Genomic DNA, 25,480 nt, shown 5'->3' with positions numbered 1-25,480 from the left:
ACAATCCGAAATCATTATGACAACACAGAAATGAGAACTAATGTAATAATGATGTAAATGAATAATATAACTATTTCCTAATGACTGAATATAAAGATTATATAAATTCACACTTAATCATACAATGATTCATTTGTTATTATAACCGTTCATACGTGTTGCAATTAGTTAAACACCCAGCCTAGTGGCAAAATAATAATAACTAATCTGTCAACAGCTTTCACTGTTGCATTGGAGACAATGGTTTAAGTGAGACAAACCTAGCAATTAAACATTCATAATGACCTCTAAGCATCAAGAGGGAATTTTTTTGTTCACACTCTCTAGATGGCATTATTACTTTCACAATTAAAAAAGCCGATAATGCCTTATATGCAAAATAATCCATGTAATTACATTTGCCTCACCTTAAAAGATTCAACTGAATTTTTATTTCTGAACAGCCTCAAGTCAAAATAGTCACCTGGAAATAGAAACTGGTCTTGAACCAGCATATGAAAAACAAATCTAGACTGTGGTTAAGGATTCACTGGTGTCAAACATATAACATTTTTCAGTTTATTCCCAAACTGAAACCAGAGGATAATAAAAAAAGCAATTTCCCAATTCAGTCATCTGAAGCAAGCACTGACACAAAATAGCAAACAGAGATCTGTACCTATTACGAGCAGAGATATAAAGGGAATTAATAAACACTGTAATAGATAAATTACAGCCACAAATGACACAATATCTGTGATAATCAACAAATGAACACACAGAAGGAAGACATCAACACCGTGAGAGAAAGAAGCAAGAGGGTGCACAATGTATTAAAAACCTCCAGGTAAAACAAGTCATGATCAGACTACAATAAGATTGCAAACATATTTAGCCAGGAGGACTATTTAAATTCCAAAGAAACAGAGGATGTATTTTTAGTACAGTATTACTTTTTCAAAGAGCTTGTACACATAAAAAAGAGGCTAGTAGTCATTTCTCTCTGATCAATATTTAATTTTATGCCCATTCAGAGAGGTTAGATCACCCTTCAGATATAACAGTGAAATGTGTTTATGAAATGTTAGACTTTAATGGCTGTGAAATCTGAAAATCCACAAATGTCATTTATGGAGTACGTAACTGATGGAAAGAGATGGTGTACCATTAAGACAAAAGTTTAATTAAAAAAAGGAAAAATGTAACTTTTAAGGTAACATCTAGTGCTATATTGAGGTGATGGCATAGTTTGTACTGAAAAATAGCATCTTATTATATATCCTTTTCCCAAATAAGATTAACAAGTGTCAATGTTGTGTTTAGATTAACAATGGATCTAATTAAACAAACAGATAAACAGATAAACAGATAGATAGATAGATAGATAGATAGATAGATAGATAGATAGATAGATAGATAGATAGATAGATAGATAGATAGATAGTATGCAATGTCAGTGACTGACTACTTTCTTTCATTCCAGACCAGGGCTGTTACCTTCCGAACCGTCATTTGCATATTTCCATGTTGAATGCCAATAGCAAATTTCATCACATTGTCTCCATGAGCAGAACCTATTTAAGGTCCACACTGTACCCGGCTTGATCGCTATGCCATTTTCTCCTTGTCAAGAAATTATGGAAGTCTTGCTAATATTCTGTGTTGTTATTGTTAAACCTGCCTTAGTTGCAATGCCTTGATTTCCACTTTGTAGGAAATGTGTGTATTATATTTTATACATTTGTCACTTGCTAGTGTGAACCTAGCTGTTGTTCTTCCAAGCATTGATAGCATTAGATGATAGACATGATCAGTGCACTAATTGTTTGGGACCTGAGCATTTTCAATAAACACTTGCAAAGTCTTGCTTCACCTACAGGAAAGAATACAATACAGACCTGTGTCATGAGGTCTACATAAAACTAAAGCTGGTCCCATCACAGAATAGAGCTGAGCAAGTGGCAAATAGATTTCATAGCTTCATCCATACTTAATTAATTTCCTCCACTCAAGTGAGTGACTGGGCTTTTCCACAACAGACTGGTTTCATTAATGTGCTCTTACTGTATACATGTTAAAGATTATACTGAAGCTGCAACTGGATAAAGGGGTGTGCATACTAGCTGCACTAGCAGATGCAGAAGCTCTATACTTGAGATCAATATCACTGATAGAGAGACTACTGGCCTCATTAGGAAAACAGGCTGATGAAGCATTGCACATAAATCCATGATGCATACAAGTCGAATATAAGAGAGCTGACATTCTGGTTTGTAAAGAATATGTGTGGCTGCCAGGCATAACCCATAATCTGTGGCTCAAATTTGGGAAACACAAAAATGATGAAAAATTGTTTTTATAGTCTAATAAAAACACAGATTATATATATAGTGATTTGCCCATCACTGTTATTGCGAACAGATCCATCAAGTGGAGATAACATTAAAATAACATTTCTCATTGTAAAAGGATTTAGGTTCAGGAATTTAGCCCATTTTTCTCCCCAGTTTGGTCATTTGCCAGTTCCCACCCACCAGCCAGCACTTCCCTATCATGCAACAGCTACCAACTGGGATAAATGGAGGCTGCATAGATGATCTTACATAAGTCAGTAGTGCAGGATCCACATGCAGGCATCTAGATCTACATCTGATTGCAGGCGAGAGGAAAGTTTTCTCAATATGGTGCAAAACCTGGACACAGGCAAAACCTGGATCCCTTATCTTGCATTGTGAACAATGCTTTGGAGTTTTTTGCAGAGTTGGCTAGAATCATCTCTTTCAGGGTCTACCCTAAAAGTTGATGTTGCTAGCATTGTCTGTGCACTGGGGACAGATTAGCGGTCTGCCAGTGGGAACATTTTAACTTTTTTTAAAAGTGATATTTTTCCACTGGTCACAGTGCAGCCTGCAGTTGGAGCAGTTTGTTGAACTGGCCATATGAACCAGGAGAAGCACATATAGTCGTGTTCGCTTAACACAGCTAGCTTTTTTTTTGTCAAGTCATATTAGTTGATGTAAAGTTCAAATCATAGATCATGTGCTCTATGGTATGAATGAGTGATATATAGAGTCTAACAAATTAAGTTGAATGCTTATTACCCTCAAAAAAGAAAAACAGCCTGAGAATGAATTTTATCCTTAATAGTGAACAGTATAAAAATATTGAGTGTTTATCAACCTCATCTGAGAACATAATCGTGATTGCTCAATTTTTTCTGTAATAAACAACACTAGACCTATTCTCACTCAACACTTTTGCATGATTGTAATGCACGATAAAATAATACTGTCACACTGTAGTCTAACTTACATTGGGTCCAAGCACACCGCTCAATATGTAAATAAGTCCCAGAATTAATAAATGCAATTGGTTAACAAGTTATTGATACTTACCTATTAGCATTGTTCATGACTATTCATATACTACAATGTACAGTACGTGCGTCATTATATCCCGATGGCTTAAGAATTAGTGTATGCATTAACTCATTACTAGGAAAGCATTTTTCAATATTTGAATGTGTAAATATAACCCATATAAGTTAAAGCACTGAAAAATTGGCATAGAAATAATGTTTTATGCTAATGTTCCACTTGAATTAATATTTACTTTGTTGAATTTTTGTCAGCAGAAAATAGCAAGGTATAAATTATGCTGTTAAATTTATTAAGTTATTGAATTTGAATTTGTCTCTTAAATGAAGTGCTATTCTCCTCAAAAGTTCCCAAATGGCATTTTCCAACCCAGTTAACATTTCATCATAATTAAGAGAAATTCAGGGCACCTGAAGTGCCTCCAGTGTTCTACAGTAGCTCACAAAGTAAGAAGGACAGACACAAAGCCAGCTTGACATGAGCAAATTGGTACTGAGGTTCACATGGTGCAGCGCTTTATATAAGACAGATATCAAATTAATTTTCTCTGAGGTCACAAACCCATGTAACCTGTATATTAGTCAGCAAGGTATTACTGAAGCGTGTACAGTATAGCAGGCATTTGTCTATGTAGAGGTGTAATGATCGAAATTCTATGTGATACAGGGGTGTCTCAATATAATATATTTACATCAAATATAAACTTTTGAATCTTTTAATTAAAATGTAATTTTATCCACCAACATTTACAACTGAGAACTTTTACATCTAGTAGAAACACAGAGGAGCAAGCTAACGTTAAGAAACGCTCCATTATGAGCTGGTGGAAAAGAGTGTGCAAAGTTTCATCAGGAATACTGTTAAATACAAAATACGTGTACAACTCCTACTCCATAATTCTGTATGTTGAATTTTCTTCATTATTATTATTGTAAAATAATAGAGAATACTTTAAATGGTGAAAACCTCTGGGATCAGGTGTGTCCAGTGACAGGTAGCATATATTCATATGAAATGATATTATACTATTTAGCCTCTTTTATATATCATCAAAATAAAAGACAAATGTATTATATATCCCTGTCAAAATTAAATAAACAAATTCTATATAAATAAATAGCCATCCTGCTTCCTTATGTGTCACTGGTTTCCAATTCATTTAAAAACATACATATATATATATATATATATATATATATATATATATATATATATATATATATATATATATTCTAGTTGTCTTTTTCATCCAAAGCATACTTTATGCTATGCTATATTAAGCTGTGATAATGTAATGTAAAAATGCCCACCAAATCTCTCTATATGATTCTTTGAAGTGTAGGGTAAAGTCTGAAGTTGCTTAAAAAAATTGCTTCTTTTTTTTTTTAAGAAAAATGTGAGACTCTTTATTAATGAGATTGGCAGGTATTTATACTTTATTCAACCCACTGCATCCACTCAGAAAAGCTTACTTCATTCTCCATCCTGCCCCTACTCAATCCTTACAGAGTGATATTAGCAGCCCAGCTAGACTGCGTACAGCACCTCCCACTGCACAGCAGGCCAATCATCAGATTAGCACCTGCCGCTAGCGACCGCAGAGAGATCTATTATAGTCTCAATCAGATTCACAGATCCATTCCTCCTTATTAAGGCATCCTTTGGAAGGCCCATACTGAATGGGTGAAGATGGAGCTCACCATCTGAAGGAGTGTATAGCTATGGTGGAGGCTGTGCCATTTAGAACAGCATAAATTACAGCACTTTGTTTGGAGATCAGTGCATACTTGGGATTTCGAAGTATCAGCCAAAATTGATGGAGTAATCAATCTGAATATTGTTCAATATGGCAGGAGAAAAAAAGGCACGTTTTGGAAAAAGAAGGATAATCAAAATTTCTTTTTAATCTGAAATTTTGTATTGGAATTAAAACTGTATTAAATGTCAAACTGGCTAAATGATCGAATGCATTAAATGTAATGTTCATTCAAAAGAGACAGTCCTTCATAATCATGTTGATCATTAAATTATCTATTTTTTAATTGTATTTTTCATTTTGCACATACAAACCTTTAGTAATTTATGGCCTCAGAGTATCTTCGTGCATATTTTAAAAAAAATCTGTAAACTGTATGCACTATGCAATAGAATAAATAACATTTGGTTCATAATAAATTATATGTTCATTTGAGAAAATATAACTGCTTGTTTCAGCTGTCAGAAGAAGCTGAATTTCACTCTAGTGCTGTAGTTAAACTGATCTCTACACAATCACAGCCATAATAATACTTGTCCTGCACAAATAAATGGGAATGCAATAACTGCATTTATAGACTAGCTGTCAAATTGTTTGCTGCAGTGGGTGGAAGGATCAACTCACAATAAAGTCTTGCTTGCTTAGCCAATGCATAGGGTCAGGATGTGCAGCTATTTCCATCTCCATTTCCATACACATTTCTCAAAATCCATGTGCTCCTGGAGCTCCAAAAGACATGTGTACATGCGTTTATATAGAACTAAGTAGCTGCGCTTTCAGCATCAACGATTTAACCTTAGTTTTTAAGGCACTCACAGATGCACAGGTTCTTAAAATCAGGACCTACTGTATGCCATATCCATGAAATCATCTTTTAGGACACTTGAGACAGATGATATAGCAAGCACATATCCTCCCTTTTACTACTTCTGCAGATGTGCGTGTTTCTCCGGTCTTAGTCTTTCCCCTTGTTGCTGAAAGGGCAATTCTCTGTCTTCTCATTTACAGTAATGGTTAGAATGATGAACCTGTGTTGTTCAGCTTATTGACAGGAAAAGGGGCAGTTCCAAGAAGATGTCTTGTAAATCAAGCAAGAGAGAAGGCCATCAGTAGAGCCTCATTTCTCGAATTAGGTCTTAAACCCCAAACCTCAGTGAATAATGATTAAACAATGAGGTGGCTGTTTTTAAAATTAATAATAAAAGACAAGACAAGATAAAACACTTTGCAGCCAAATATGCTTGTAGATGATGCTTTCCTTTCCACACTTAGAGCAAAGTAAATCATGCACTCTTGGACTGCTGGCCATAGCATCAATATATTTTCTGTTGACCCACTAAAGATCCAGTCCTCTGAGTTTTTCCTACCACTGATTAAACTGTGTTAAATTTACAAAGTATATTATAATTGTACACTGTAAAATCAAGTATTAAAATTGTTATCTGCTAAATAAAAAGTCAATGACATATCACAGTGAGCATACAGTATATGGGAGTATGATGTGAGCCCATCCATGAGCTATAAAAGACAAGAACTATAAATCATTTTCAACCGAGCGAGATTCAAGATCCAAGTTTATACCAGCTCTGGTTCTGGCCGCTGCCTGATGACTGAAGATACAAGCATTCTGGCTCCCGTGACTCAAAAGTTTGAGAGTTGTTTTGTCCATAAAAGGAACTGGACTGCCTATAAATCAATACACAATGGAAGTTTAAGGTTTTGGAGCTCTTTCACAGCTAGCCTTTCACTGCGGAGATATTTCGTATGCTTTCACTGAGCCGTTCTCTCACAGCAAGGACACATTGAGAAATGATAAAGAGAGTCACACCATAGAGGGTGTTGCAAAAAGCCACTGACCAGGGCAAATGGTGCATGGTGAGAGGTTTTGAGTGACAGCTCATAGATAAAAGCTGCTCAGCTATGGAAGTGGGAAATAGAAGGCTTTTATCTAAGTGGCATAAAGAACTGATGAGTATTATGTTTGCCAGTGTGAGAATAAATTCATGCACCCAATCACATTTGACCATATTTTTGTGTTATTGTAAATGTTCATTAGGTTAATCACATGTAGTGTATAAAAAAGTGTTTAACATGGTGCATACAGGTAGTAAGAATAAGGTTGTGTTTATGGGTAGTCTGCATGTCCTTCTAAGTGATTAGACTCATGGTTTATTCAGGCTATGGTTTGTAGGGGGTATTTCTTTTTATTAGAGCCACATCATCTCTGCCTATGTCACTGCCTTAAACACAGATATACACAACACAAAGCCAACTTCAACTCATATCTCATGATTGTTAGTTTTTACTTTATACTCCTTTTAACCTACACATGATGCAGAATGTCCCTCTGAACACAACGTACTTTCAACACACACAGGAACACACCAGCACTCCTACTATTTTATGTTTAGGCATTATGTACATGGCAACCTACATCTAGAATGAGTCACAGGTTGGTAGAAGGTTTTATCTGTACTCAAAATTTAATGCAACGGGCTATTATGTGTTTCTTAAAATGTATTAATTGTTAAGTATTAAGGATATAGATCTTATGGCACATAATTAACTCGTTTTAATTATTATTATAATGTTTATGTCAGTGAGTTTAAAAATGGATAGCCAAAGATATCTCATGATAGGCAACAAATTAAAGGCTGCATATGTTACAGTAAATATGCTTTCTTCTAGCTGTCTCTGGACATTTCTCTTCAGTCCAGTTAATAGAAAGAAGGCAACAGCTAAGGTTATGAAAACTATTATATCAGAAAGAAGGAATCCAACTGAAACACACAGATGGCCGTATCAGATTTTACAGTTTTAACATTATACACTATATGACTAAAAGTATGATGCCCCATTATAGAGTTAACCCCACCTTTACTAGTATAATAACCTCCACTTTGGAGGAGTTGGCTGTGGGGATTTCACACAAGATCATCAGGCTCATCAAAGTGTTCAGTGAGGTTGAGGAAAGAGCTGTGTGCAGGACACTTTAGTTCTTCCACTGGAATCTTGGCAAACCATTTTTTATAAGCCTTGCTTTGTGCACAGTTGCATAGTCATGCTAGAACAGGTTTGGGTGTCTTAGTTCTAGTGTATGGAAACAGTACTTCCACAGCATGCAAAGACATTAAAAAATTGGGTGCTGTTTTGGGAAGAACTATATATGGCTGAGATGATCAGGTGTCCACATACATTAGGCCATATAGTGTTTAGACAATTTTAGTCTAATTTACTCTGGTACTGTATATTTTACCTCTTTATTTTTGCTACCAAAAAGAAAAATAATATGCAGTTGAAACATTTAGTAGTCTTTAACTGTTGAAGTCTTTAAGTTATTAATAAATTCTGTTCAATTCTGAAGCCACACTGCTCAGCAGTCTATGAAGGCTTTCAATCTAAATGAATCATTCATGTGCTTAACCAGCATGAGACCAAGTTTCAAAGCCATAAGTGGGCCTGAAGGCTCTGCCCCATCAGTCTCAGTCCCAATAACAACATAGGACTACATGCCATCATGCCACAAGTTCATATGAGGACAGACTGCAAACCAGAGGCAGATTTTTGGCTGATGACACTAAGAAAAATAAATAAATCTGCTGTTTGCGAGCACAACATCAGTCTAATATAATTACACGAGGACCATTTGTGGTTATCTGTATGTGTTGCCTTACCCGCTTCCGGAGGTTGCAGGTGAGTATGAGGTTACGTGAGAAGGAGTTGGCGAAAGCTGTGTAGAATTCCAGCACTTTCAGCAGGGCCTCTCTCTTGATAACATGCAGGTCACAGTAAGTCAGCGCCCTCACATTGGCACATGCATGAGCAAGCGTGGTCTCTTTCCAGAAAACATCACCAAACACATCACCCTTACCTGCAAAAAATAACATATTGGCAAAAAAAATCGAAAAGAATAATCAAAACATGACTCTATAATTAGTACTGACATTAGTTGCTGAAATGTAACCAACTCTACAGGCATGTTAGCAAATTTTAATATGAACACAAAGTTTCTATTAAGAGCCTAGATCTTAAGTCTAAAATGGACTTTCTTTGGGCTCAGCCGTAATCTGCTTTCCTGCAACGTACACTGGTATCTTTTGACAAGTGGCATCATTAGGAGCTCAGCAGGTTCAGAGTGGTGGGTTCAAGTAAGTGCCTCGAGCATAATTAAAACACAGCGTTCCCATTTTATTTCATTTCATAATCATTAAGGCAGGAGAGCATCTGATCTGCTACCCCATTAGAACAACGAGACTTTAAGTTCTTTTCTGCTGCATCCAATCACACCTAATGTGATGTCATTCAATAAAAATAGAGAAGTCATAGCGGGCACATCATAGTTTTATGTCAAGAGGCTATAACCATTACAGAGTGTTGCCTTCTCTATTAAAGCATGCGATAAACATTGCTTTCACAATAATAAATATGTGTGCATGTGTGCTAGAAAGAGACACAGTATTCCTCTGTTCTTATGGTTTGGAGCTTGGCCGAATCTCCCAATGCTGCACTTATTGCCTTAATAATCTTCATTAAATTGCTAACAAATGATAAAGAAGAAAAACAATGATACTGAATTAGTAAACACAAGCCGGGTCTCATAAATGTCTCATGTATGTAATTTAGTAATTTTGGGAGTTCAAAAATTACACTTGGCCTCATATTCATCTTTCTACTGTATGTCTACAGGATCAAGTGTGCACAATCCTTGGTACAGTTAAACTGCATTGGCCAGAGCACAGGTGTCATCATAAATCAATTATGCGGAATAATTATGCATGAAAAGCAGCAAAATGCATAATTCACTATGGTCTCTATAAGGGTTTTGTACTTGGCTTGGAAGGTAACCTTTAGGCAAACAAGGGCTATGCATCAAAAAGTTTGAGTGTGAAAGTGAAAGACAACCCTGTATATTCTATGAACTTCCTTACAGAGTAAAAGATACAAGGCAAGTTCTAGAGAGAGTACAAATTTCTTTAAATCTTTCAGCATACTTGTACTTTGTGTAATTATGCGGATCTGTGCTTCCTGGAATATAATATATGAGAACACAAATTCTCCATTTCAGTGGGATTCACGGAAATGGCACAAAAAAAGCTTCCTAACAAGATTTCCCTATGCTGTTAAAGCTCAATTAATCAGTATGCTGAGCCAGGGGCAGGTTTTCTTAGAAGAATTTTTTTTCTTGCTGAAATTCAACAGTGTGTATGCTGCCTGCAGTCACAGCCACTAAACGTGTGTCAAATCATTATATATATATATATATATATATATATATATATATATATATATATATATATATATATATATATGCCACAAGAGTGACTTACCAAGAATGGCAATAACCTCATCATCCTGAATGACCTCAAGCGAGCCGGACACCACAAAGCATAACGTGTCAACACTCTCTCCTGCATGGAAGATGAGGTCTCCTGGTGCGCAGTGTGTGGTCTGGAACTCCACAGCTAAAGAGCGCAGACAGCCATCACTTGCCAGCCGGAAGGCAGGATGGTCATTAAACACCTGGCGGTTAAGGTGAACGCAAATGTCCGCCCGCATGTCTTTTGGACAGATAGACAGCACCTAGGAGAAAGAAGAAGGTATGAATGTCATGGCAGTGTAGTGACACACTGCAGTTGAGGCATGTGAATCAGGATGGATGAGACAGTGAATCAACACTGTGTAATGAGTGGAGAAGTGGAGACTCTCACTGACTCAATGCAATTTGATGGCAGCAATAAAATATAAGAAAGAGACAATTCAGCAAGAGTCACGCCAATAATATACACAAGTCAAAAAAAGTGCAGTGTAATACAGCCGTGTATCAGTGTGTACAGAATTTATGTACAGGACAAGTGCTGCACTTGTGGTCAGAGATTTAGCTCCTTGGATTGTACTCGTGCCAAAAGACGAGAGAAAATTGCTCAGCTGCTGTCCGTATCTGGAAGCGATTTGGATTTTCTTAGTGGACATGAATATTTCATTTTGGTGCAGTGTAGCACAATAATTAAATCAACCGTCAACCGAAAGACTTTTTTTTTTAATAGCAAGAATAAATAGGAGAGGAATAAAATTCCAGAATTTCTGCTGAACATTATTTAGCAACTGAAAAATGCTGACTAAGATAACAGGTGCACTTTAATGCTAACAATAGGCATATGTTTCTTATCGAGGATATTTAAGTTAAAGCCCTATAATAATTACTATAATTGTTATCATACTAATCTTAAAAAAAAACATTATCACTTAGGACCAATCAGTACTGTGCCAGATATAACATTTTTAAGTTGTCAACATGAGTTAATGTTAATGAGTTAAGCAACATAGAGATTATTTTTATTGTATTATGACCTTTTTTTTATTGATTTACAGTAGACAGTTATAAAAACCTGATGCATACCACTGATGAAGGTTTTGACTTCACTAAACACTCTTCGGTTATAATGTCATGAATATGGTTAAACTAACTCATTCTTACAATATGACAAACTCAGACAGCTGCATATTTACTCATGTGATTTAATCCTAATTAAATACAACATTCATTAAACTTATTCATTCATCACAACTTTTTAAAAAAACAAGATGCGGGATTATTAAGAAACGTGTGTGTGTGTGTGTGTGTGTGTGTGTGTGTGTGTGTGTGTGTGTGTGTGTGTGTCGCTATGTTACTCTAAGTGGCAAAGAGAAGTGATGTATTCAGCAGCTTAAATCCATAGACTGTGACGATCATGAAGGTTTCTAAGGGGATTCAATCTCATCTCACCAACCTCAGCAGAACCTTTCTTGTTTTTGCACAAATCCTTTAGAAAAGCTTAAAAAGCCATCCTTTTTTTAATTTCCACCAGAGACATTAAAGAAAAGAGCTTCTTTTCTGGTATTAATTGGATCTGGTCACCATGACCTACTGAATTTGAAAATGGCTAGTTTTATTTAATTAGGTTGAACAGATACTAACGTACATATTTGATATAAATGTACCACTCAAAATGAAAAGGTTGAGGCTTTCTGACCTTCTCTGTGTCGATGCCTTTTGACATGGCCCATGTGGAGACGATGTAGTCCATTACTCTTTCACTCAGTCCTTTAGGCACCTGATAGAGCTTCAGGAAATCCCGTACATTGTTTAGCATCTCGTGGTAGCGGTTGGTATTGGTATACATCTGCTGGAAAATAGTGGTCACGTTTCCAAAGATGGTGGCATACAGGAGAGCTGTGAAAGAAAGATGGACAGCAAAGGTGTTTAGTAAGGTGGAAAGCCACTCCAAATGCTACTTACAGAAGATTCACTAATGAATAGTAAGTATCTGACCCTTTATTTTAAGCTTTAAATCATAGGACTTAATATTGAAGTCTTGAGGAACGGCATGAAAAGATTATATCATAAAATGTTAGGGTGTGATGGTGATCATTTTTTATATTTTAATATTATTGAATATCCCTAAGATAATGTATTTATTTGTATTATTTATATTATAATAAACACTTGTTCTTTCCCCAGCATCACCTTTTTTCTTGAGGTTAATGAGATATAAATGCACCATTTTATTTTGTTGACAAGATTTTACTCCAAAGATGTGACTCTTTTTATAAATGCTACATAAATGTCTACACATAAACAATACAAAAGCTTTTTTTAAAAAAGGTCTCTGTTAAAAATATGTTTATTTTTATGATTCGAGTATGTGGTACATCCATCATCTAAAGTAAGTCCAGGTGATTGAGCTGTTACTATAGAAACAAAATATTCTTATAGTTTATTAGTATGGTATTATTCAGCCATGCTGTGGTACAATAAAAAATAAGCACCATGTCATATCACTGGCTCCGTAGTTGTTTTAAGATAGCATCAGCTTTCTCAGTTGCAATATGAGAATTGCCTAGATAGGCATCTCAAATTCAATCTCTTTGAAAAAATGAGATCTGTGTCAGTAAAGGTAGGTGGAAATGGATGCAAATGCAGAGAAAGATTATTCTGACAACCACAATCAAACAAATCCAAATCATAAGGCAACTTCATTATCAGAAACAGGCGGAGGTCAGACGACAAACAAAAAAGACTAGAGAGAGAGTATTCCAAAAAAAAACAACTATGGAGAAACAGTACACAATCAGACGGTTTGGTAAACAATAAGCTGAGAATTTACTTCACTTTTGTTTGAGAGTGCGTGAGTGTGTGAGTGAGTGTGTGAGTGAGTAAGTGAGTGTGTGAGTGAGTGAGTGAGTGAGTGTGTAAGTTAGTGAGTGAGTGTGTCAGTGAGTGAGTGTGTGTGAGTGAGTGTGTAAGTTAGTGAGTGTGTGAGTGTGTGTGAGTGAGTGTGTGAGTGAGTGTGTGTGTGTGTGAGTGAGTGAGTGAGTACTGTAAATGTGTGAGAGTGTGTGTGTATGTGTGTGTGTGTGAGAGAGAGAGAGAGAGAGAGAGAGAGAGTGTGTGTGTGAGAGAGAGAGAGAGCGAGAGTGAGTGAGTGAGTGAGTGAGTGAGTATGTGAGTTAGTGAGTGAGTGTGTGAGTGTGTCAGTGAGTGAGTAAGTGAGTGTGTGTGTGTGTGTGTGTGTGTGTGTGTGTGAAAGTGAGCACAAGAGAGAGAGAGAGAGAGAGAGAGAAGAAAGAGAGAGAGAGAGAGAGAGAGAGAGAGAGAGAGAGAGAGAGAGAGAGAGAGAGAGAGAGAGATGGATGTGGAGCATTTATAGAAACAGCATTCTCTGAGATGTGGGAGTTGCCTGACAAGCAAACTTTTCAAGCCATATTTGTTTATGAATCATGATGTCAAACTGTTAGAATCATATTTCTGTTAGTGAGATGAGTAAAAATCGGATGTTACATTGGGTTTGTTTTTGTCATTCAGCAACAAGATACACTCCAAAAACTGTGACTGATTTTTTTCCCACAACTACAGTATGTCTTTACTATGACTAACCAATACAGTGATGCACTCACACTCTGTGTGGCCACTTAATCGAGCAGTCAGTATTAAAAAATACATAAGATTTGCACTGCTGGAGGAAAAAAATCCATAGTTCCAAAGTTGATTTTTGTTTGTAGCACATACAATGAATAAAAGAGCCCAGAAGATTAAATTTAACTTCAGATAAGCTCAAAACAATTTATCAGAGTAACCATGTTTTATTTTTTAAGGAATAATCAGCAATAATCAAGGTTGACTATTATTAAATACATTTCAGTTACAGCTCTGCAATCTAAATCTGGTCAACTGGTATATCAACACTGGCTAAAAGTTATCAACCTATGTTTTTAATCCATAGCTATTTTTTATTTATCAATGTAGGCAAACGTGCTAACCACTAAGCCACCGTGCCCCCGAATGTATCCTTTCAATAATAATTGAATAAGGTGCAAAACACTAATAAAAATGACATACATATTTTTTCAATATGCAACTTTAGTGGGCCTTAGGATGTTTCCATGGGAACAAACCTAGACCAAAATAGTTGCTGAGCTCTGTGCTTGTGTTATTTCCAGTATGTTTACTGGTGCAATCGAAAGAGTTTAAAGGCAGAGAAGCTAAATATAAAAAGACACAAATGTGTCATAGACCAAAAAGGAAAGAAACAAAATTGACAGTACGCTGGGTGTTAGATCTGATTACAGTCTCCCTCTGTTAGAGACTAGCTTCTATTCGGTTAGTAATAAAAACAGCAGGCTACGCAGGACCAAAATAATATGCACATGACTGCAACTGCAAGCTGAATCCTCCAGATTCAAGGAAGGGTTCCAAATAGAACCATAAATAGAAATATAACTATATTGTGTGTTTTCCAAGATCACTCTCTTTCAGTAACAACTTTAAATCTGTTCAGGCTCCAGTGACTGTGAAGCCTATATCTGGAGAACACTAGACACAAGCTAGGAATATAGATTTACAGTATGACCAGTCTATCACAGAGCACCACACACATTCATGCACTCATCAGTTTATCTTAGCCTATCCACTGACATCTTTTGGCAGGATAAAAGAAACCAGAGATTGCAGAGAAAACTCACATGAATCAACCCAGGGGTCCTGGAGCTGTGATCATGTGATCTGTGTTAGAATTTCAATAGTAAAGGTAGTGACTTGTAAATTTAAATCGTAAACTTAAATCTTAAATTCTTAGGAGCTTTTTGACTGGTCCAGATTTACCCTTGTAACTAGTTAGCTTTCCAGTAAGCTACAGAGAGAGTCAGTATACCAACTTTAAACATTTTTATAGTTTAATTTCCCCTTCAAATGCTCCTAAGGTTGCATGTTACGATTCCCATCATCCTCTGCACACAATCTCATCAAATAACCTCCAGTCAATAATTATCCAGTGATAATTAATATCCAGAATGATTCGAAAGAAAGCATTTTGTTTTTTTGATGATTTGTAGCTATGCACTATAGAAATCATGGACTTTGTTTACACTGAGTTGAACTAACAGTTCTTGGTGTTTGTTGTGAATGGAACCGAACCACTAAGCTGTTACACATGGTGACGCAAGCACATGGTGATGCAAGAGTGATAGCATTTGTTTTAATGTAGTGTGTCATGTCATTTGGCAATGAACAACAATGCTGATCAACAATGAACCAATAATTCACTTTTTATGCAGAACTAAAGCTGTTATTTTCATATTAGCTTATACAATATGATGCATCTGCGATGGGTTGGCACTCTGTCCAGGGTGTATCCTGCCTTGATGCCCGATGACGCCTGAGATAGGCACAGGCTCCCCGTGACCCGAGGTAGTTCGGATAAGCGGTAGAAGATGAATGAATGAATGAATGAATGAATGAATATGATGCATGCATTAGAGGACCATCAGCAGAAAAAAAAACACAAATACGCAATCCCACTAAGCCAAACTGATTTCCGTACAAAAGCAAGCCACTTCAGAGTCCAGTGCTTGTAAAGGTCTAATAAGCTACGTAATTAGGCAGGGATCAACCACAGATTAATGTTAATTGCTACCACTAGCATTTCAAAGGTTACACAAACACAGTCAGAAACCTTTTGCCTGAGACATGGAAAAAGCCCACAGAGTAGAAGAGTTGAACAAGTAGTATGTGCTAATATCACTAGTGGCACTTTTTCTCTGGACATTGACAAATAACTGAGCTTGGCATCTATGCAAAGGCCTGCAACAAAATGTCCTTTGCACAAAAGGTTAATGGTTCTAAAGTAGAAACTGTTTAAAATTATCCATTATCCATCCAAAGAACCCTTGATGAACCCATAATACAGGTGAAAGAGACAATAGCCGATGTTGAGTTTGGATTTTATTTGTTCAACAGCCCGAACAGCCTGAATATAACATCTTTTGCAATTTAAACAGACTTTCACTTTAACATTTCACTTTCAGCTTGAAACTCATGCTTTATGATAGCCCTAAAGGCACATTTTGGATTAGCTGAAATTAGTGCATAAAAGTTTCATGGTTGTCTTGTAACGACAGTATGCCCACAAGTGGAGAGCTTGTAATAATTCCCTGATTAATATCCAAGTTCCAATGTAATATTTAGCAGGCTGAGTCACTACTCCAGCATACTGTGCTGTCAGCTAGTTCACATTCCTGAGACAGATACAGTACATGCAGAAAGCACACACTGGCAGAAGTAACCCTACAAACTCATCTTTGTTCATAAACCCAGCTACTTCTACCACAAAGCATAATAAATACATTAGGACAAAAAAAGCAACACTCAGGCATGGATGGTACAAATAAAGTAGAGAATAAAGGGAACATACAGTTTGTAAGCTGCTCTACGGCCAGCTCACAGTGTCCTGTTTTCTCAGACATTAAAATGAGCCCTAGAGGGCATTTTTGAAGTGATGCTCTCAAATCCCTCAGGCTCTCAAAGCCTGTCGAGGTGCCAGAGGCCGAATACAGAAGATTTTGCTGAGTACGGCTCTAACTCAGCGAGTCTGCTGGATTGGCACAAATACACACTCAGATACACACCAGTGTATACATAGCAAATTTCTAATCCTGACTGGAGCGTGGCAATTAAACGTTTACTTTATGACCAGCTGTGGACTGGTTTATTATGTGGTCTCAACCCATCAGCTGGTTATAGGATTTAGCAATGGGTGACAAGTTAAATGGACACTGGGATATATTTTATATGCTGTTATAAATACAATAAATTTTCTCTTGGATATCAACAGAGATACTTATACAGATTGAGAATATTCCCCTGTAATATCATCATCAATGTCAAGCATTTGATAGCAAAGAAAAAAGCTCTGCTTCATTAATCCATATTTTCTATCCTTTCTGTCCAGATTTTTTCTGACAGAAGTCAAATCTTTGTGTTGGTTTTTTGCTCTTGATGCTTTTGGACACCTCAGACACCACTGCTCAGAAAAAAGCTCCCAACGTTAAACTGCATGCAGGTGATTTAGCTCTAAGAAAGAATCAAATGTTTAGACCTCAGTTTTCTTCAGTTATGCTTCAGTTTTTTATTTATGTATCAAATTGTGCACCAGTCTTACAAACATATTATCTATTTATGAGCATTGAAAAGCTGCACATTATTGAATTAACAAGTATAGCTATTGTGTGCTTGCTTAGTAGTTGATCTCCTAATTTCTATGCATAATTTAGTCACCGATCCAAAACATGTCTACAGAGATTTCTCCTCTATACGCAAACTAGCTACAATATTTTTTCAAATTAAGCCCACTATGTCACAATGACCAACAGTGTGCAGCTCTATCAATATTTCTGTACGATATTATAAACTAAATGTACATTTCCTGAAGAAAATGTGAATGGTGCTTGCACGTGGCAAGTTCCCCTCATCGTGCTGATTGTTTTGATATGTCACATGTCCATGTTGTGCTAATTTTTGATTTTCACGTGACATCACGTGACATCATGTGACGTCATCAGAATACACGTGAGCAAGTTCCCCTCATTGTTCTGAGTGTTTTGATATGTCACATGTCCATGTTGTGCAAATTTCCCATTCATTTCCCATTCATTTCTATGGGATTTTTTTGCCCGCTTTTTTGTCTGCTGTGCGAACATCGTTTGTTGGATCTCTTATATTGGATCTCTTATATATCTGTTATATAGTTATAGCACACCTCTCCTCAATGAGCCGGTCGATCTGACACCTCATTCATGGGTCTAGGACAAAAGCTGTGGGACAAGTTACGCGCCGAAGTTTTGTGCAAGCACCATTAATTATTTGCCAGTATTGTGCACTTTGTCAGTATTGTACCTGAAGTAATGAACTGCAAATGATGTGGCTAAATGCAGACATATGGTAAAGAATCCATGTTGTGCATTGGCTGATTAATGCTTGAATGATCATGAAGCACAGCACGATATAACCGTATAAAAAACACACAAAAAATGTCTTGCTGAGAGTTTTTCCTCTCTACAGCCTCCTAGCTGTGAGACTGACAGCAGTGTGAGTAGTGTTTTAAACTTACTGGCGCATCCTTGGCCTACAGTCTGGTCTTTCTGTCACGCTGTTTAGTTAACACAGTTATCTTTACATAATGTATAACTCAGTAAATCCTGGCACACACAAGAAAGTAAAATACTGACTGGGTGTAAGGACTGAAAACAAAGACTAAATGTCATTACAGTAGTTTTAGATCATGATGCAAAGAACAAATCACATTTACTTGTAGACGTGCAATAAAGGTATCACGGAAAAGAAGAAATGTGTACGGTGCTTCCTAAATGTTAAAACTGGATGGTTATTTGGGTTTGATTTAATTTTCTTGTCACTGAGCATAAATATAATGAGATGTTATTGCAACACAGCGCTAATAAACGTCAGCTATGAAAAAAAAATCAGCAACGCTTAGCTAAGCGCACTAAGGCATAAATAATCTGAGAAAAGGGCAAAAGTCCAGAGAAGCAAAATCAAGATTTCATACATAATGATGTTCACACGTTCTACTGAGGAAATAACAATCCTTGTTGTTATGAAAAGACACTTTCACGTGTAAAAATGAGCTATATTATAAATCAGAACTCCATCAAGTGAAGCGAGAAATCTTCTCTTCCTCTGCCCCCAATTAATCATCAGAGAGATTGTTTCATATTGTTAGGCCCCATGGGACTGGAGATACTAAACCTCTCTGAAAAAATCCTAAGGAAATGTACTAGTTTAAGACAAAGCAAAATGCTACAAAGTTGTTGTGCAGCCTATTAATTAACCAATTTCCTCTGGGTGAACTTATATATTTAAATGCTCACTTCCACGCTCCTCTTGCTTTTATCTCACAATAGCACTGTTATTTCACTGTTCATTAACAGTATTAACAAAAGTATGGTATCCGACATAAGATAGAAAGCAAACGAGAGTACAGTAGCACTTAAGTATGGTGCATAATCATTTTAAAAGATATTTTTCTACAAAGCCTCTTGAACTCAAGCGCAAATCATTGATGCCTGCCCTAACAATTAGGCAAATGTGTAGCTTGTCATGTCAGTCTTAATGTTGGTTTATTTCTCAGTGGGCTTTATTTAATAGTCCAAAGATAAACTGACATTGTTTAGTACTGTATAAGTATTAAGGATGCATGCATCCCGCAAGGAAAATGGCTAATTCACCCGGGTGCAGTAATTACAGAAAAGCCTGCAGCCAGAGTTCATTTCTGTCCATCATTCTCTTCTCTCTATCAGCATGAGCTTATTCTCCCAACATTACTTCCCTCCTGGCTTCATATCATCGAAGCAGATATTTCCAAAGAACGTGACAACCATGTCATTTGGTCATGCAATCTCAATTCTAATCTCAATCTCAATGCCAAGCAACTCAATGCTTTATTGATATAGAAAAGGGTCTGTTATTTACACACAGGACACAGCTTGTACCAGCAGTTTTGTCTATGAACAAGTCAATTCTAAAGAAATATTTATAACAACAACAAAAAAATAACTCTTTACTTAAGGGTAGCATTCATAGGACTATATGATGCGTACACAAATACGTCATGATAACTGACATAAACCGACAACAAGGCTGATTCTAACAGACATCAGCACTATAATCACTGTTTTTGTTCATTTGTGCTGACATATAAATTAAGTGCCAGTTGATTTTGCCACCAGATTAAGGTATGCTTTAAACAGGTAAAATTAAAAAACTGTAACAAAAGTAAGCCTTTCCAAAATATGCTTCACAGTACCTACTGAACATGGCACTTTGCATTAACCTGAATATAAAATCTTCTGTATGTAGTGCTTTACAGGCATTTGGTCAGTGATGGTGTCATGTGTCAGGGGTGTAGGAGTCATTGCGATGCACTTAAGCAGAGTACGCAAGGTCATTAGAGGTGGATTAATCTCTCAGTCCAGTTTGACCTTTGAGAGCAGATTAGTTTCTAGACCAGCTGAAACATCCATTACACAAGATTATACTCAAGCAGTTGTATATAGAAAAGCTTCCTCAGACATACTATACAACATGTAAAGTACTAATCTTACTGGGATGCTTTGATTATTAGAGGTATTTAATCCATACTATGGCTGTGAAAATTGTATTAAAAAGCTCAAAAAAGTTTCTTAGACTTTGGCTCTTTCCATAGTGTAGTGTCTTGCTGTTTTGTTTTTTATTCACACCAGGATTGTCCCCACAGCGAACAACACCCTGTTCTGTGTTTTGCAATGCTTATTAAACCAATAATCTTCAGCTTATAGCCTACTCTCTGTAATTCCACAAACAATTTCTCTCTCTCTCCTGTACAGTAAATGCCTCTTCTCCCAGTAACCACATCATCTCTCCCTGCAACACAATACAGATCGATATGCAGCATCGACACACCACTTAGACCCTGAGGCTAAGAATCACTCGACCCAGCATCTTTAGTGGTCTCTATCCTTCTGTGACTTCCTTCAGCTTCCTCAGACTGAATTGACTCATTCTGTCCAATAACCTTAATGTCTTCAGCCACGATTTCAACACCACATCACGACGAACTCCTCCACATGCACACACCAAAAGGGGAAATTGAAACACGGCGATTTCCTATAACATTAGGTACAGGGCAGGTTAGATAAGCGACTGCAAGATCTCAATGGCACCAGTGTCAAGAGAATCCAGTTGCCTTCCACAAAAAGAGTAGTCCTATTTACTACCAGCAAAAATGTGGAACCTACAGTATATACAGAGTACATGCTGTTTTAACACAGTATCGTGGAACAATATCTAGAACACTGTCAGGCTTGATATGTGCTTAAAAGCAATTTCATTTAAAAACAATAGCAGCTTTACCAGTAAAAGTAATAAAAAGGAAAGAACATGTCTCGCCAGTTATTAATCAGTGTGTAGAGCAGATACAATGTGTTCATAAGTCCAAGTCAATTCGACTTCCTTAAAAATTGATTAGAATTAAAATTTCAAAAATGTGTGGGAACTCAGCAAATCTTGTTGTAGGTAATATTGTTTGGCCTAAGGTCAGACACCGCATTGCTGCACCAGCAGCCTGAGAGTTGGTCTATAAACCAAGAACTTACAGTATGAGTTTGAACAGTGATGTCTGGTCAGGATATTAGATAAGAGGGATCAAATCCAATATCTATCAATAGCTTGATTAGATTTGAGCATTGTATTTCATCACAAACAATCTCACAGATGGTGTGAAAAGAATGACACACAGAAAACGATTCCATACATGCTTGTGCAGCTGCAGTCGTGACTTTTGTCCGTCTGTAATGACCTACTGGCTTCATGCCATGTTTCATCTAAATACAAATATGGTGAACAGAAAAGCTGTGACCCATTCAAACACTAAAAACTATAAACCCTAATCTTAGGCTTCTGCCATCTGTCCTTTTGTCCGTTTAATTCAGTGAATTTTGTTTCTCCACTGAAGACATTTGATGGAGAAAAAAAAAGCATTTTTTTTCATCTACTGTACCTCATGTGCTTTCATGACACTCATCGCTGTAAGTTACAGTACATGCAGCTTTACAATTTGATGATGATGTTCAAATGAAGATCAAATGTATTTTATCTGATCCTGTGTCATCATCTTACATGACTCACTGATAGGATGCAGGAACTTACAATCTGAACAAGAAAGAAATTAGCATTGCTACAGTCTTGCTTTACACTATTAACACTTCCACTTCAAACTAAATTCAAAATAATCCACTTTAAATCAAAGCAAATTATCTGGAATGAATATCAAAATGAAAGCTTAAATTGATGTCTGTTCTTTCTTTAAGACAGGGGAGCTAAAACTAACAAGCACTTTTATACCATTCTCCCTGAGTCAAAATAAAGTACATGTTATATTATTATTATTATTATAACCTTTATTTTACCAGGAAAGAAGCACATTGAGATTAAAAATCTCTTTTACAAGACCGTCCTGGCCAAGACTAACAGATGCAAGCACGTTTGAGTTTAACAAATAACATCCAACAATACACACACACACACACACACACACAAGCAAATCCATCAAATTTCAATATCAATAAAAAACTAATTAAAACACCTACAGCCCGAAGTTTCATTCTCCAAATCATGTAAAAGTTTTTTAAAAATGTCCATGTACATGTACGAATACTATATCATATTTATGTCAGCCTGCAGTACTTCCTGAAAAAAGGTTTTGTTTTTAATCTTATTTCATATTGAATATTTCGATAATGTGTGCTTGCAAAAATACATTTCATTTTAAAGATTTATTGTGTTTACAAAACACAAACGTGGATATCAAATAATTAACAAACGGTTATGCCTTAGAACAGATTTATACACCTACACCTGAATCATGACAAACAATACACACATTGAAGTGTGTTGTCTAGCATACTCATACACGCTCATACTAATTTGTTTCAGTTTGTTTTTCTAAGCAATGTTTTTTTCCGGCAGTAATAGTCATACCTACTTAGCTCCTGGGTGAAAAAGTCCAGGTAGATCACAAGCTTGAATCCTGAAAATGCCACAACTGTCCAGGGTCTGAAGCCAAGAAAGCAAAATTGTCTGTGTTTTCTGGGTAGGCTGGATGATATACTCAGTCCCCACTATCAATGCAGGCCAACTGTGGGCATCTGTGAGCTGATGTATGTGTAAGATGGCAGATAGTGCTTTAGTGAAAGCTGGCTGGGGGCTGTTAATTGGCAGGTGACCAAAACTGGGTTGAAAAAAGGGACAACAGTAAGGAGACTTACATAATGTTAAGAAGTGCAGTAAGATCAGGACAGGGTTTCTTGTGTTACATCTTGAATTCTGCACATCCTAGCTTTTGCAAAGTTCAACATCAGCTATTACACAGCCCTGCATGAAATAAGATTTTAATTTTCTATCCACAAGTAATTTTCAAGTAAAAGCTAAGCAAATATCACAAAACTAATACTTTGCTGACATTAAATTAAGCCATTTTCGCCATTTAGGGCAGGCCCTTTATAATTTATCCTGATGCTCTAATTCTGCTTGGTGCTTTCTGCATTTGTGACCCACCTTCTACTGTTTGGGATGGCCCCACATGGATATCCTGCAGTTTTCAAAAACGGTTTAAGATACAGTCTTGCTTTAGTGAATAATCTCTACTGGAAACTGCACATTTCTGGAAGTGCAGCCATAATCACACCTATTCACAATATGCTCATACTGCATGAATCTAAAGATGGATACTCTAATGATTTGTAATCCCAGAATATTATTATTATTATTATTATTATTATTATTATTATTATTATTATTATTATTATTATTATTATTATTGGATCCTTTATTTCCCCTGTCATCTCATGAAGTGTTTCCTCAACACTGTTTACACTCTATTGCTCATTATGAATTTAAATCTACATACAGATTTACATCCACAGTGGAGATGTGGGTCAACAACAGACATTTAAAACAAATGTTTATGGTTAGCTTCTATTGCAATACAGGTGGGATTAACAGACTCTCTGATTCTTAGTCCTCTGATCATAAAAATATGCTGACTTGAAAGGGAGGAATATAATGATACATATTCGGATGATCATCATATATGTGCACATCAAAGTTCAATTGTGCAGCTGGATGTATGCTTATTTCTATCATCGTGTTGAACTGTCAGTTGCCTGCCAGACCACTAGATGGCAGGCTGACAGGTCTCTTTGTTTCATGTGTTGCCACCTGTGTCTTGTTAATGGTTGATTAGGTTTGTTATATACCGGTCCAGGTTTTAAGAGTGTGGTGAGTCATTGTTATGTGGTGTTTGCATGTCATGTGCGCTCCATGTTCATGTTACCGGGTTGTTACTGCATGTCATGTGTGTGTTCTACGTTTACTATGTTGGCCAATATAGCCAAGTTAGTCACAGTGTCATGTATGTCATGTAGTTAGATAATCTGTTTTTGTAATCCATGGGCACTGGAATCTCATATTTGGGACTGGTACGTTCCCTGCCCGCTTGGCGGCATATACCCGCCCAAGCAAACGTTACACATCATTCCAGATTCTTGTTATGCATTTATATATTTCAAAATTTATCTGAAGTCTATTTCTGCCCTTTAAGCTCAATGTACTTATCGGTGACTTCCCTGTTCTAGTCCTTCTGACATGTAGGTGAGACAAAGGTCCTTCTGAGCAGAAGGTGGCTTGGGGCTTCATGACATGGCTTATTGGAAATGTAGTGGGTGATGTTAACAAGTCCATAAGGAGAGGTGGAGCAGGTTCTATAATTAGCCAAGCTATGCCCTCGTCTTCTGGCCAGATCAATGCTTAGACTAACAGGAAATGCATCGCTGTTGGGCACAAAATTAACAAGCCCATACTGCCTTTGATTTATGATCACAACCAAGCTATTGACTAGAAGGAAACGTACAAAAAAGACTTCATGCTCTCCTGGGCAATTCTTATACAATGAAAGTTATGAAACTGTCTCTCACAATTTGATGTACTAACTAGATAAACGTACCTCACTCGGACTCACGTATAAAACAAGAAATGGCCTCTATTACATCTTCCATGTCTTGGACTGTCAGTCACTTCTGCAATACCCAATTATGGGTATCATGAATAAAATTCAGGTCCAGTCATATCTGAGAGTGCTGGTGATCAGCAGGGTGTTCCCAAAAGAGCCAGCAGAAACACTGAGATATTGTAGATGGCCAGATGAGCATTTTAATCACTACAGTTAAGGTGCACACTTGTACAGCCAAGCAAAAACAGTTTGAATACAGCTTAACTTGGTGAGACAGCACATGTGTGTTAGATTTATTGACACAGATAGAAGGAGAACAATAGGTAAGAGGTGAAGGAATAGACAGAAACACCCATTAAATCTGCTCAAGTTTAAGGTATATGGTACTTATTATATGACGTGCAGTGAAATTGGCAGTGGAAGAATGTAACAAACTCCTGGTAATGATTACCTACTCTAGTCTGTATGAACAGAGAGAAAGAACTTGTATAAAC

At 36.7% G+C, this 25,480-nt stretch overlaps 1 protein-coding gene across 1 annotated transcript in view; it reads right to left on the bottom strand.

The window, feature by feature from the left end:
* kcnh5a (potassium voltage-gated channel, subfamily H (eag-related), member 5a) overlaps positions 1–25,480 on the bottom strand; it is a 67,916-nt gene that overhangs the window by 9,314 nt on the left and 33,122 nt on the right. Inside the window, exons 9-11 of the mRNA XM_060865026.1 lie at positions 12,123–12,322; positions 10,440–10,692; positions 8,787–8,983 (exon numbers count right to left, since the gene is read on the bottom strand). Coding sequence (XP_060721009.1) covers positions 8,787–8,983; positions 10,440–10,692; positions 12,123–12,322 — 650 coding nt within the window. The remainder of the gene's footprint in view (positions 1–8,786; positions 8,984–10,439; positions 10,693–12,122; positions 12,323–25,480) is intronic.

Source organism: Tachysurus vachellii, chromosome 3 (genome assembly GCF_030014155.1).
Source record: "Tachysurus vachellii isolate PV-2020 chromosome 3, HZAU_Pvac_v1, whole genome shotgun sequence".
NCBI classification, from domain to species: Eukaryota; Metazoa; Chordata; class Actinopteri; order Siluriformes; family Bagridae; genus Tachysurus; species Tachysurus vachellii.
The sequence above is the reverse complement of the archived record's forward strand: the minus strand, read 5'-3'. Positions and strand labels throughout refer to the sequence as shown.